This window comes from Idiotropiscis lumnitzeri, chromosome 18, assembly GCF_059441095.1.
Source record: "Idiotropiscis lumnitzeri isolate Australia: NSW breed Sydney's pygmy pipehorse chromosome 18, RoL_Ilum_1.0, whole genome shotgun sequence".
Taxonomy (NCBI): Eukaryota; Metazoa; Chordata; class Actinopteri; order Syngnathiformes; family Syngnathidae; genus Idiotropiscis; species Idiotropiscis lumnitzeri.
The window spans coordinates 7,202,279-7,217,398 of record NC_142408.1 but is presented as its reverse complement, the minus strand read 5'-3'; the positions used below and the strand labels follow the sequence as shown (position 1 = coordinate 7,217,398).

Genomic DNA, 15,120 nt, shown 5'->3' with positions numbered 1-15,120 from the left:
AACTGAAGACAACATTTGTGTTGATTTTACATGAAATAAACTATTTGAGAAGTACATATTTAATTTTTGTTCTTGAAAATGTATTTAATGAAAACAATTTAGATGTGCAACGATTAATCGATTTCTTGATAACAAATGGATGATCAAATCTATCGATAAATACTTTTGATAATCAAATTGATACCTTTTTATTAAACTTAAAATTGTGAAATAGGAAATATAAAGGTAGACTTAGGTACATATTTTTGTTGTTTCAAAATAAAACATTCACTTTTACTTTGGAAACCAATGACCAACCTATATATCTTTACTACTGTAAATCACCTGTAGATCAATCTGTTGATTTTTTTTAGGCAATTTAAATATAAATAAATATTCCAACAATATCCATAGTCCCCTGCGAGGAAAAAAAAATACTCTCAGTATGTTTGTGTGTGTTATACCACCCCTTGGTTGCGAAGGTGTGCACACGTGAATGAGCAGCACAATGCCAATTATTATGATACATAAATTTAAATTTTTTTTACATGACAATTGTGTTATCAATCTATGTTTTTATACAGTACAAAACCATAGAATGCAATTGTATTGTATGAAATTACTGTCATTTTTATTATTGTTTACTGTTCTACACAATTAATTTATTTACTATTTAGGTTCCTACAATAAAACAACTGCCGCAACTGCCTAAAAGTGACCATTTTTAATGAGCACACTAATTATACTCAACATCATTATTATTGATGACGACAGCAAGTGAGGTCATGCTGACGAATGCCTCAACATGACCCGACGGGCATGTATGGGCATTCTCCGCCTGGTTGCTCTGTCCGTATGAATAAAGTTACATACAAAGTCACAGACAAAAGGCCGCATCAGCACCAAGCAAGGAGGAAATTCTGGGAAATTCGGTTGCCTCACAAAAACCTTTCACGTCACTTCCTGAGATGACAAATATGCGGTTTGCCAGCACTTCTTTAAAAAAACACAAGTTGGCCGAGGCGCAACATGCAAAGACGCAAGGGACGCTCCCGAGATTGCCAAGACTGACCACAAGAGTGACACTTGTTGCTGCCTGGAGGAGAATGATTGGACGCCTGCTTTGGACTCAGTGGATGGGCACACCAACAAGTGAGGATTCTTTTGGCATTGTTAGAACAAAGATTGACATCAAGATGAAAAGACAGACAGATAGACAAACAGTGGATCGAGACAGATAGCGAGAGACAGTCAGAGATAGAAAGACCGTTAGAAAGAGACAGTCAAACAGTGGATTCAGACAGACAGACAGACAGCTAGACAAAGATAGACAGTCCGACAGAGAGACAGATCGCTAGACAAATGCGACACATAGCCGGAGACAGATCGACAAAGCTCGACAGACAGCTAGACAGACAGATATGCACAGCCATTGATCCAGTAGATGACGTCTATGTTCCCTGTCTCTCCAGAATTCCTTGCTCTCCTGCTGCTCCTCATGTACACCAAGCAGGCGTCCGCCATCAGGACTCGTCAGTGTTCTGATTCCCTCCAAAGGATTTTGAGGTTGACCAGACTCGCACAGAAAGAATCTGTGGACCTCATCAAAACCTATGTAAGTCCGGAACGCCCAGAATCTCTTTGGTCACGTCCATTGAGGATGGGTCTCAATTTTTCAACTGTCTCTCTCGTTCTAGAAAGCCTACCAGGGGGAGATGTCAGACGTCTTCTGCCAGGCGTCCCTTCAGGACATTCCCGAACCCGTCATCTCCGGACTGGAGCTTTCCGAGCGGCTGGAGAGCATCCTGGACCACCAGTGGGCATTCCTGCCCCACCTGAGCCGTATCTATGAGCAGCAGGCAGACCTCCAGGCCCCCGGTAGTCCAGTTCTGGTCCAGCTAAGCCACGCGGGTCAACGAGGCCGGGACTTGGTGGGCCTGGTGCTGGCCTTCTACCGGGATGCCTTCCCCAACCGGCAGGAGCCGGCCCAGGGGACAGAGGTCCTGAAGCCGCCGGCCCAGAATGTCTTCCAGCAGAAGGTCTATGGATGTGTTGTGGTCAAGACCTACAAGGAGTTCCTGACCAACGTGGCCCGGGAACTCAGAAGCGTAAAAGGCAAAATGCGCAGAGGCAGGAGAAGCTTCAAGTCGTTGTGACACCAGGAAGACGTCTGAGGAACTACATGACATAAGGCCTATTTATGATATTTATATTTAATATTTATAATGAAAATGCTGGGAAATGTTTCACACGTTTCATTGGGATGAGGAAATGGACTTTGTGTAGCCTGGATGTACTAACGTCGCCCAATAAAAATAAGGAAGAAAAATGTTTTTAAAAAATCAGTAGCTCACTTTATTAGGCCAGACATTGTTCAGTTTATTATATTAGGATTGCTAGTTATCTACGCCGGGTTATATATAACCCATTTTGGGCTACCTTTTAACCCATATTGGGTTATTTTTGGGTCCCAAAATGACTGCTTATCGTTGGACTTACAATTGGGTCAGACATTGACTGCTATATCAGGGTTAGATACTGACCGTCAGTTATTGGTCACTTTATTAGGTTTGAAACTTCTACTAGTCATTGGTTGACACTGGTCACTTTAAGACACTCACTGCTCGCCACTGCTCGTTTTGTTAGGTTAGATGTTGATTGTCAGTCACTGGTCACTTAATTAGCTCAGTCAGCGTTCACTTTATGCCTGTCAGATAGGGAGAGTCAGTCATTGGTCACTTTATTAAGTCAATCACTGTTTGTTGGTCACTATTATTATTATTATTATTATTATTATTATTATTATTGTTGTTGCTATTAAGGTGTGAATGCGGCCGGGAAGCATTTAAGTGAGCCGGCAGCCGAATAAAAATCCGGAAAGAAGATTTTTTGTGTGCATGTGTGTGCGCGTGCGTGCGCGTGTTGTAGGCATCATGTCTTGCACCTGACCTTGTCCAAAAGAAAATCAGGAAGCGTCCCGAGACGTCTGACTGCATCGTACAGAAGGAAATGCGTCTGGACGCTTGCTCGCTCGCCGCCTCGACACGACGCGCCGCGACACAACGCGACACGACGCGACGTCTCGCCGTTATTTGGGAGCAATCAGACAATGATTGCTCATGCCTCGATGAACACTTGATCAAGTACTGCGACTGCTGTTGCCCATCCCTCACATTGTTGGCATGACCTAAGAGGGCCCTCTCGGAGCTGTCTAGAAAACGGAAGTTGGCCGAATCAAGTTCCTTTTAAAAACAACTCAAGAGTTATTTAAAGACATGCAAGTTAAACGGGACAAGTGTGCGTTTCAGCTTCTCACTTGATTCTGGAGAAAGAAGAGTAATAATAGAAAGCACAAAATTGAATTTGTGATGAAACGAATCTTGAAAACTTCATAGAACAAGTCAAGTGTCACCGCAATGATCAACATGAATGTTTAACATTCACTCCGAGCTGATACACATTATATTATTTGAACATTGACACTGCACCTAAATAATGGAAAATTGAAAACCCATTTAAATACTGATTAATTAAAATGATTGCACATAAAACTGTATTTAAAATAAAATAATAAAAGTTTATGATTAATAAATGAATTAATGGGTGACTTGTCAAGTTTAGTTGTTTTTCTAATCTCCCCATTAATCATTGAGAAGCATTTCGTTTTGTTTTTGCGATGATATGCACTAGACGTGTACGGAATTATTTGGATGCGCACCCACATGCATTTAATGTTTACTCCTACAGGGGGCAGCAGACACCAAGTCCTCCTCCAGACAGGCAAAGACTCGGTTCCTATTCATATGAGAGAGTATTGCTGTCGTCAGGGTTTCTAATCAGGGTTTGGGTTTTCTGTACAGATCTTGGTTTGCGAGTGTGTATGGACCTGATGATGCTTTGAAAGCTTTGGTGAGCCTTTCCATTTACACATTCTTGTTTCCTTCTTTCCATACCAGTCTTAACTTGTCCCTCCTCTCTTACTTTCATACATATTTTCCCTTCCTTTGTACATTTCCTCTAACCTAACTGCCATCCTTCTGTTTCTTCCTTTTCATATTTTTTTTTACTTCCTTCCCTCCCTTCATACTTCCACTTCTTTTCATACCAGCCTTGTTTCCTTCATTCTTTTTTAATTCCATCCTTCTCTTTTTGGTCATAGCATCCATCATTCCTCTCTCCCATCCTTCTTAACTTGAACCCTTTCTTTCAACCCCTCCTTGTTTCCTTCCCTTGATCCTTCCTCAAATAATTTAATAAGATGAGACCTACTTTTGGCCTACCCTTTATAATGAAACAATATACAGAATATGAATCACATGACTACAGCTAATGAGATGAAGCACAACAGCAATTCAAAAATAAAATTGAAAAAGGTTTGACAAGAAACACTTTGCTGTAATGCATGTATTCATCCATTCATAATAAATCAGAAATGCAGTTTATCTTAAAAGTGTATTTTATTATGGACAAACATTTATTACATGTGCAAAGTGGTTATTTTTGTAGATTGTTATAGCGGCCACAACATTATCTTTTTCTTATTCATATCATACTTTATATATGAGAGCCAATAAAAAGTGTAATAGACAATTTTATTTTTAATACAGCTCAAAATGAATCGGATTAGCATGTGTTGTAACGAGCGGTGTTAAAAAAGCTGGAGATATTTGTTACTTTGTGTCAGATCAGCTCCTTTCCGTTTGTATTCTACAAAATGCTAGCATGTTGCTAGCAGACTCTGAAAATATATTTTTCTGCAGTCATTGGAGGGTGGGTCTGGAATTTATCCCACAAAAACAGAGGTTCACTGTATATTTGCATTTTTTGCAAAACAACAAAGCGTTTTAAATGATTGTTATCCCAGGACGGATGTTAGTAGCACACAGTGGACGCATTCATATTCAAAAAACGAACGTTCATCTTGGCTTCAATCTCGAAGCTGTTCAGCAGCTGAAAGACACACACAAAAAAACAGTTAATAATAAAGTTATTGTTAGGATTATTGTACAGTTTATATTACTCAGTAACTCTGTTTTTTTCAGTCGTACTTGAGTGAGGCAGTTTTAACATATTTTGAAGTTATGATGAGTCATGGTGAGGACCCACCTTAAGGAAGTGATCAAACGTGATACCCTCGTAGAACTCGTCAGGTTCCTACGAGTAACAAGTGTAAAATTGACAACCAAATAATGAGTGTCACAATTAGCGCAAGGAGCCCTGAACGTACCATGTGACCCATGGATATGCCCGCCACCTCCAACATGGCAGCATCGGCGATGCTTACAGCCGTTTCCTTGCCGATATGCCCGCTGCGAGAGAGAAGCTCCTCCACCACCTGCCCACGCATGAGAATATTTTATTTTAATTCAACAGACATTCCAAGGACATAACAGACAAAGCTTGCTTTTTCTTTGGCTTTTTGGAGACTTATTGAAAAGATGAAACGTGCATAAAGTGAGTGAATTGAATAAATAACTAATAACTTTATTGATAATAAAAAATAATAACTAAGTCTGACCATCTCTACTAGGGATGTAAATTGCATTTGCATGTGTCAGTTATATTTCTTCAGACCTTGTTTTAGTTGTTTCATTATTTTATAGCATGCTATTCGGTTTGTTGTTAAGGAGTCATTTTAGACTCGCTACTGACTGGCTACCATAAAGCGCATTCTATTGTTGTGAACTGGTGCTACAGAAATAAAACAGACTTGGATTTGACTAACATGTCTGTACTCCTCAAGGGTTATGATTCCATCGTTGTCCGTGTCATGCATGTTGAATAAAACTGCACACAAAGACACACGGCAGGTGATTTCAAAAAGCAAGCAAAGAAATATCCAAAGTAAATAGTCAGCACACATCTCAGCTTCTCCCTGCGGACGCTCTCCCGCTCCTCGTCTGTCATGCTGAGCGACGGCGGCTTGAAGTGGGACATGATCACAACAAACTCCTCCAGGTGAATCTCCTCCATGGAGCCCTCGCTGGGCGGGATCAGGTTCCTGTATAAATGATGGTTGAGGGGATGTGATTCTGCTGAAGCGCTGATGTTAAAAGGCTGTGGAATTCATTGTATTGTTGAAATCTAACATTTTATATTTGAAGTTGGGATTGTCTTTCCTGCATGTTTTCAATCTCTCCGGTCTGCAACCCATCTGATTCAAATGATCAGCTCATCAGCAAGCTCTGAAGAACACTGATATGTATCCTGCGCATTTGAATCAGGTGGGTTTGCAGCCGGAAGAGATGGAAAACATACAGGACACCGGCTCTCGAGGACTGGAGTTTGACACCCCTCCGCTGAGGCATCACGGCTTAATAAATACCTCCTGTCAAAGAAAGCCTCTATGATCTGCGCTCGGATGGGATTGCAGGCCAGATCGTGGATGGCATTGAAGTGTTCTCTCCTGCAGTAGACCACACACAGAAGGAAAAAAAAAATCATTGAGCGGAAGTCAAGGATTTCCACAAGGCTTCACTGCTATCACTCAGGCGCTCGAGTGATAGCTGCAGCCTGTTGGGCAGGTTTCGAACGTCCACCTGCATGCAGATTACATAAAAATATTCAAAGTACCGCAGGGTGTCTTCATTGTGGCTCAACTGCTTGAATCTTTTGTGGAGAACACCAATCTGCTCACATGTGACTGTAAACACAAAAGCAGGAGCTGCACAATGCCATTGAACGCATCAGAGTTAAGTTAAACTGCTTTGGGCTGTAATATTAAATTATTTACGAGTAACCGAGCTGGCACACTCCGATATGGCACACATGCACATGCTCAATTGACACTTCGTTAGGTAAGCTTGCACACTGAAATATTGATAATGAATTGCGTTTCTTTCGTTCGTCCTTTCTTGCTCTTTGTTTTATTTTAAAATATATTTATTTAAAAATAATAATGAAAAAAAGTTTTGCCTTTTTTTTAAATCACAAAAATGTTAAATTTAAAGGACAGGAGTGGCACCTCATTGAACTAACCCAATTTGTTGCAGAAATAAAGAGAAAGAAATCAAAACAAAAATAATACGATATCAGAAACAATAACTAATATTGTAGCATTTTATTTGTAAATATATGTATGTATATTATTTGGCGGACAATTGAATTGAATCACGCTGAAATATTCTTCTAATTTTGAGAGATGGACAAATTGTTAAAAGCGCCGCAATACTTCTTAGCATGATTATCTCTTTAACGTTTACTACATCGTGCGGCTGTACCTAATTAAGTGGCTAGTGAGTGTAAGTGTAACAGACAATTCAACAAACTTGTTCAAAAGTCGGAATTGAGTATCGCAAGCACCAAGAATACTCACAGCCTGTCTTTTCCGCCAGATGTCTGTACTCGGGAGGACCAGATAGTGACTGCCAAATGCCCATCTCGCCCACAGACTAGTATTTAAGTAAAACAGTCCAAATGGGATCAGGACAGGTGTGGTCGTATTCGTGGTTGCAGACCCCTTGTCAGTGAGCTGAAAGCGATCTTAACTTCGAGTGAACATGTTTGAGAAGCACTCGTGTTCAGTGCACTTGAGCTGACTGCCTTTTGACAAACACAGCAGCCTTCATCCCGAGGGCAAGCATTACTTCCGCAATCAACACTTGTGACGTCACATGTGCAGGCTGCTACTCCAACTACTACGACTACTTCGACAGTTAACATCGATTTTCAAATTCATTTTTATTTTATTTTTTATTTTAGACAAGTCGCGTGAGTATGGAAAACATACACCGTTTTCTCGCTCTCTCTCTTTTCTTAAAAGATTTCAAGGTTGCTGTGAAGTGTGCAGGAGTAACCTGATTAGAAACAGGTGTGCCCAATAGGAGCAGAACGATTCCCGATTGGCTGACAACCCGGAAAAAGGGAAATGAGGAAGAGTTTGGGGTGGGAATGAAACAATGGACGAAGAGGAAATAAGGTAAGATAAACAAAACCGGTTTTTGTATACTTAGGTGTTGTTTAGTGCTTCTTTCACACATTTGTCTGACCTTTTGCTTAGTCGAATTCAAACAACGTGAAGCGCCAGATACCGGAAAAAACACATGTATTAACAAGATGACATCACAATAAGGGTACTTCTCTGTAAAATGTCTGCTGTTATTCTTATGGAATGTTGGGTAGAGCAATCATTCCAGGCCAGTGTGCTATGAGAACTCATCATCCAATTTCACTTAATTGGACTAAAAATCATTTCCTATTGTTCAATGTACTCTAAAAGGCTGATATTTATTTTCTTTTGGGGGGGGGGGCGTGGGGATGCGAGTCAATTTACCTTTTTTCACGTGATTGAACAATCACGGTTTGTTTGGGCACAGGCCATTTTGGCACTGATGCCCAAAGAGCTCTTTTGTGCATTTTTCCTTTTAATGTACTGAGTATTTATGTAATTTGTGTCTCAACTTGGTTACATCAAGAGTAAATAAAAGTGTGATGAATTGAAAGAAGCTCATCATCATATGCGACCCTGCTGTAGCACAGATTTTTAAGCGACGTTTTCTTTTGTGGTTTTTACACTATAGAGGGGGAGTAGAAATTCACAGTTGTGACTTTACTGTGGTGCCACATCTTGCTGGGAAGCATTGAGGTTGACAGGAAGAGATGTACCATAATTGAACTCCAGATGATGGGGCAGAGACCGTCCCCAACTAAACTCCAATAAGAGTCTTCATTAATACGGAGCAGAGACTACCTGACTATTGTATTCTCTGTGTGTGTTCAAGTTGCAGTTGGTTGAAGGTCAATGATTATCATAACCTTGATGTGTATTTCCTTCACTGGACAGTAAAGAGTACTTTGGTTGTGTGCTGAAATAGTTTTCTCATGTAAAATGTAAGCCTTGGTTCTTACAGGTTGGGAAACTTTTATGTGTTGAGTATCATTCCTATTGTGTGTCTCTCGCTCTCTCTCTGTCTCTGTGTTTGTTTTGTTTTTTAATCATGCAACCCAATCTGCTGCACTTAGCCCTGTGGCAAAATACCTTTTCTGAACCGGGTGTGGACTTGAAGGCTCCCTCTTGTCAAATTGCAACAGGTTCCAACAATGTCTGCAAGTGTTTTATAAAAAAAAAAAAAAAAAAAAAGAAAAAAAAAAGCTACTCAAAGAGCCAGGGGTTGTCAAGTGATGACTTGTGGGTGCACGCCACACGGTGGTAGCATTTCACCAAGCAGTCCACATAAAGTGTTTGGTTGTTAAGTGCTGCGGTCAGAGAGGGCTATTGTGGTGAAGCTTGTATTTAGTATGTACGTTATTTGCCATGTATGCTCTAATGTGGGAATATAATCAAGTCTTGGTTTTGGTTGAAGTTATTGGTTGTGATGTGGTGTCTGTTGTTGTACTGTTTGCGTTTTGATGCATTGGACTGAAATTACAGAGCTAAATAAAAAATGACTAATTAATGAGAAGGGATTAATCCAACTTGTGGGCATGCTGCATTATTTTATTATAAAAAAAAAAAATAAAAAAAACATTCTGCAGCATTAAACTGTAGTAGGGGAAGCCATGGATCAAGTCAACTACAACGCAACTTCTTTACTCCAGCTTTGTCTTTCTTGTCATGTGGGTTTCTTTTTGTCTTTGGGGGTGTAATGAATGCACCGTGCAGCTCATAATCAAATCCTAACAGGCATCTTGCTTCACAGCTGTTTTGCAGCACTGCCAAACGCTTGCAACGCTCGTGCCGTCGCCACTTCCGCCCCCACCAACATCACCCTCAACCAGCATCCGTCACTTGCAATGGTGAATCGGAAACTGTGACGGTGTCATTAGCATTCTAAAACCGATATACCGCCTGTGATTATAGTTTGATGTCTTACTTGGGGTAGATGTAATTTGAATTGCAGGTAAATGGCCCCGCAATTTGGCAGCTGTAGCGGCCAATCAGAAACGTAGTATCGTGATGTTTTATAAGAAAGAGAATGAATTTTCAGATACCCAAGCGAGATCCAATTCAATTGTCCTGTTCAGTCGTGTTTCGCCGCATCGCTCAGAGTGTGGCTGGCCTTAGTGGTGTGCCTTACTGACATGAAAACAAATGATCTGCTTATGGGATTAACGACAGGCAATTGTGAAGCGTATTGGAGGTGCTCGGATTATGAGGAAGTTTCGTAAACCATGGACTCCCTTGTATGTATAATTACAGATTTGTGGTTTTCGCCTGTGAAGACCACCGTGAAAATCTGTGAACTGTCTGTGTGTGGATGGCAGGCAATTTGTGAAGCTGCCTGACGCTATGACTGTACACTCAAATTCAGATTGGGGTTTTTCCTGTGAACTTGATATTTATACCGGTCAGAGGTGAAGCCAAGACGTGAGGTGCGAGCTGTCTTTAAGTGGAAGTACAAGCAATTGTCAAGCAGCGAGATCATACTACGCAAGCTATTGTGGCACTTTTTTGCTTTTGATTGACAGCTGAGGAAAAAGCCACCGCAGCAAGGATTGCTGCAGTTGCTTCTACATCATCAATCTATCTTCAAACGGGCAAACAACAAAACCTTTCCCCCCCCCCCCCCATCTTTACGAGCCTGTGTCCTTGATGCGCTCTTCAACGTGATGCCGCCTTCACCTCGTCGTATTTGTCTGACGGAAGTGCGTACGTGAGCACGGCGCACTGGGGCTGGACTGCGTGGAGAAAATGATGTTTTCGCCTCTAAACGGGAGAAGGGTGGTCAAGGGGAGAGGGCAGCTGGTGCCTGCTTTGCATGCGCAAGGGGGTTTCTAAGTGAGGCCGAGAAGTTGACAGGGCGCCGCAGTGCTGCCTCTGTCGACATCTGCTCACGTAGAAGAGGAGATGAAGAAAAGATGTCCTGAGGGCCCTGTGCCTTTTTGCTTTGCTCACCTGCTTTTTGCTTCACTGAACAGCAGCCAGCTCGAAGCATGTCTGACACACACTGACATCCTAAACACAAGCGTACGAACAGAACCACAGGGCGCAATACCAACCAGTTCGAAGTTTCCAACTCGAGATGAAACCGTATGGCCAATTTCCACCTGGTTTTCACAGCGAATCCTGGCTGTTTGCGTTGTTGGTCCCGATGCAATTCGAGTCATGTGACTTCAATGCGAATACCAGAGGTGGATATTTTGCTAAATTTTGCTGGTATGTCATCCGTCTGCAGCCTCGGTCCCCATTTGTCTTTCATCAGTCCATCATTTCATCACGCTGTACCAAACTGTAATCGTCAGTCGGTGCTATCTGACAAACAATCTCAGTGATAATTTGTCCCGACAGCCTGAGCCGATTCTACATTTTGAATCGTCCGAACCCTCCCCTCAGACGACCCAACAACGGCTCTGACTTTGCGACGATGTTTACTACACTAAACAGACGGACTGTGTCTAATGGCCGATGTCAGATTGGTGTGTAGAGGCCTTAATTTGGTGGGGAAAAAAACTCGGGATACAGGCATACATTAATATGCGACAGACAGACTAGCATGTGGAGGTGGAGCGGGGTGTGTTGGTGGTGAACTTTACAGTCCGACCTGCAGAGGGCAGTCTTCGCAACCAACAGAAGCACCACCACTTTCCATTCTGGAGGTGTATCTCGATACGTTACGTTTTGTATTTATGTGATCATGAGTGACTGCATGAGTCTCTGTGACATTTACGTTATCGTGAAGAGCTAAAATCCAATTCAACATATACTTTTGATCAATTGCCCGGCCATATTTGTACCTACTGAAGTGGCCGACGAATTTAGCTCCATGTCAGAGCGATCCGCAGACGCACCTCAATCTTTGGGCACTGTCATTAAGAGTTGCGTGTGTGTTTCCGTTGCAAAGGAAAAACACTCATATATCATCTACTTGAAGACGGTGAAAGTGCTCGTGAAGAAGAATCACAGCCCATTTAATGGCAATAAAACGCGGCTTCCTCCTTTGTGCGCCGCACTGACAGAAAGTTGAGCCTTTGTGTGCAATTATTCATCGGAAGTGCTGTATGATGTGTCTTCAGCGTCACAAGTGACGCCTTTTCAATGCCACTCCGCCTTTGTTTGATGTGACAAGGCTTGCTTTTTTTCAAGCCAAGGAAAATGTGTCAGTATCCCACTTTTCTCTTTTGACTCGTTAAAACTCAAGTTGTGTGCTAATTAAGCCGAGCGTGTATATTTATGAATTTCAAAATTGGTCATCCACTGTGTGCCAGGCTTAATGTGTCGTTAAACTGGGGTTAGGTGATTATGTTGGTTTCATCTGACCATAACAAAATATCCAAAACGCATGTTGGGACTGGTGCTACCATGATAAATGATTTTGCGCTAAGAACATCAGGTTTGGAATTGTGAGTCACCTCATGCTGCGTACTATTGTGTTGGCCAACAGTGCGTCAGTGTCTGGCCCAGTTTGCCCTTAAGATGGACTGACGTACTGGCTGCACTGAAGGGCACGCGGGCCTTGTTAAGCAAATGGATCCAAGCGGAGGGCAGGCGTGAACGTTCTGCTTCACGCCACACTCTGCAGCGCCGTTGTGTCCCATTTTTCAGTACAATTATCTAAATACCGAGTCCAAATAAAATTGCACCACACTGTGCGAAAATGGAGACTTTTCAACTGATTTCATGGTGACTATTGCAAAAGTAACTTGCGGGATGAATGGGCAAAAAAAAAAAAAATCTATTCCAGGCGTGAATATTATTTCAGATATGACTCAACTGGATACCGTAACGCAAGTGCGGCAAACTTACGGTATGAGCTCAACTTTTTTTTTTTGAAACACAGGTCTTTGTAGATTACTTGTAAAAGATGTCAAATTGCAGAGCTGGGAATGTATCAGTTTTTTCGCAAGCCAAACGGCATCGAGAACGAACTAACCGGTACTACATCACACGTAGGCCACCTACCTGACACGCAGCAAAATAAATAAAAAAATAAAACAGTTGTGCATATACTACCAATACCACAGACGCAATGACAACTGGCAATGGCAGACCCCATGGAGCGTGCAAACACTCTGAGTGGCCCCTTGATTAATCATTAATCCCCCCCCCCCCAATTTTTAAATCAAAGGAACAGACCAGTTACAATTAATTTTCCAGCATTCAATTAGTCAGTGTGTGTGTGTAAGGAATAGGTTTAAGCCGATTAAGTATCAAAACAATGACTTGACTGTGACATCACACGTGCTGTGCACAAGTTTGTTCATTTCTGACTTGTTAACTGGTCTGTTGTGCTACAAAAATGCAGGATGGCGTCGTCAAGTATTTCCATAATTTAGATATCACGCCTACCATCAGGTTTTATGTTCTTCCTTGCAGAAAGCCTAGTGAGGGGAAAAAAAAAAAAGAGACTTTTTTTTTTTTTTCCCTCTTTTGTTTTTGTGCCCAGAATCCCCTTCATCAATAATGGCTCTGTGGTTTTGACACACGAACCATATTCCATTATCTCTGTAGGCTTATTTATTTATTTATGTATGTATTTATTTTTTTGTAACATCCATCTAGCGCTGTGTCATCTTAAAATGCTTCCCGCTGTCCGCTAGCCGTTATCTTTATCGCCAAGGTCAACCAATTTCTGTTGGCCGTTTCATGACTGTCAGGCCCGGGTCCTTGCACCCGCTATGGTATTCCCAGTGGGATTGATGGGGATTTAGTGGTCTAGGGCGCGGGGTGACAAACTTGACAGGGCAGCGGCGGCGTTTTTCTGCACACTCGCTGTGAAGAAAAATGGTACAAAATGAAAGGTTATGCTTTTGCAACTGGATTTTAAGGAGACGTAAAGTGTAAAGTTAATGCAAAGGTAGCCTACTTTATTGAGATAAATTGAATGATCGTTGCAGCAATGTTTGCACAAACACCATTTGTATTGATAGATGCCATGGATTCAAATGTGAGTTAATTTAATATTAAACTTGAACAGGATAAATAATTTCAAGGCTTTTTTTTCCACCATTAATGTGGCCTATAATCTGAGTCGGCAAACACACGCCACCAATGCTCCTCTGATTGTCCCCAAATCAATTTTCAGGTGTTCTAGTCGGCTTTTCCTGACTTTTTGTTTTTATTTTGCTTCCTTGCAAAAGCCTGAAGGTTTTGTGCCCTTGATGTTATACATCAGTGATGCTATGCTGGGTCCTCCCATGCTGTTCCGTCCATTTAAATGTGGAGAGGTAGGTCTAAGAATTTCTGAGACCTCCTCGGAGCAAACTACGTGACACTGTTTGGAAACAAATCACTTGCACAGTTTTTCTTCCACAGCATTTGTAGACATAGGCGGATAACAGATGTGCTCGATTTTTAATTTCACACTTGATGGGTGGGCAGCCACTCCACAGACTGCAATGCTACCTTGACTTGCTCCATTTTACAAGCCCTAATTTGCCTATCAAAGCTGCAAAACCGAAGCCGTCAATCACGTCAGTGTGAATGATACCTGAAATTAGAAAGGGGGGGAGTGACATTTTGGTGAGGGCCCCTATGATGTCATAGCATAGATTTTTCTATCGCACGTAACCTTTAATGCCCCTTTTAACCTTGACTGCCATTGCTTTGTGCGACATGTATTATTTTCTTGAATTGTTTATCAGAGTAGTTATTATTCAATCCGAGCCGTAGATCCATAACATCGTAGAGCCGCAGTCATCAGTCAAGCCGAATGACGTCTTGACTCCATCAGGCATATGAGCCACATGCAGATCTGTGATTAAAGCTTTGCTAAGCGACTCTGGGGATGAGGAAATGGCAGACGAATAAAATCATGAGCCTTTTTTTAAAAATTTTTTTTTTTTTATGTGGCATTAAACTCCAGCCAATTAGATTTGGAACGCAGACTTCTAGTCCAGACAGCGGCACTTGTACATTTGAGCTCTGACTTCCTCCGCTTAAATCTATTGGCCATCAAATTCTTATTTTAACTCAATCTTCCGGCAAAGTCGCAGAAAATAAACATCCCCTTTTTTTTTTTTTTTTTTTAAATAGTTCTTTCATGATAGCTCCAATACAGCACGCTTTTATTTTACTGTAACCATTTCATTGGTTGGGATGGAGCCCTTGCTTCGTAATAATTCATCTTTTGTGGGAATTCTTCTTTCGGGATAGCTTCTTTTTCTACACAAAGCATGGTCCATTTAAAAAGCTTAACTGAATTGAGTTCATTGTGCAAGAACCCCATCGGATGAATTAGATGGAGGAATCCGTAAGTCACTTGT

General features: G+C 41.6%; 3 protein-coding genes across 9 annotated transcripts in view; 2 read left to right on the top strand and 1 right to left on the bottom strand.

The window, feature by feature from the left end:
• Positions 1-947: 947 nt before the first annotated feature.
• Positions 948-2,844, top strand: m17 (IL-6 subfamily cytokine M17). The gene is made up of 3 exons (XM_088281784.1): positions 948-1,131; positions 1,452-1,594; positions 1,677-2,844. Exons 1-3 carry the CDS (start codon positions 948-950, stop codon positions 2,133-2,135), a joined length of 786 nt encoding a protein of 261 aa, XP_088137910.1. The 3' UTR covers positions 2,136-2,844.
• A 1,573-nt stretch (positions 2,845-4,417) lies between these two features.
• On the bottom strand, positions 4,418-7,683 carry tescb (tescalcin b). 2 transcript variants are annotated; one of them, XM_088281573.1, is made up of 8 exons: positions 7,295-7,683; positions 6,553-6,643; positions 6,305-6,385; positions 5,841-5,980; positions 5,705-5,766; positions 5,207-5,314; positions 5,086-5,133; positions 4,418-4,929 (listed from the first exon to the last, which is right to left on the bottom strand). In XM_088281573.1, the coding sequence occupies exons 1-8, from the start codon at positions 7,356-7,358 to the stop codon at positions 4,852-4,854; spliced, it is 672 nt and encodes a 223-aa protein (XP_088137699.1). In that variant the 5' UTR covers positions 7,359-7,683; the 3' UTR covers positions 4,418-4,851. The 2 variants fall into 2 exon arrangements, with proteins under 2 accessions (XP_088137699.1, XP_088137700.1); XM_088281574.1 differs by having other exon boundaries at positions 6,553-6,622; positions 7,295-7,655.
• Positions 7,663-15,120, top strand: part of cabp7b (calcium binding protein 7b) — a 32,816-nt gene continuing 25,358 nt past the window's right edge. For all 6 annotated transcript variants that reach the window (XM_088281580.1, XM_088281579.1, XM_088281578.1 and 3 more), the window contains exon 1: positions 7,663-7,897. The gene's annotated coding sequence lies outside the window, so the exon portion shown is untranslated. The remainder of the gene's footprint in view (positions 7,898-15,120) is intronic.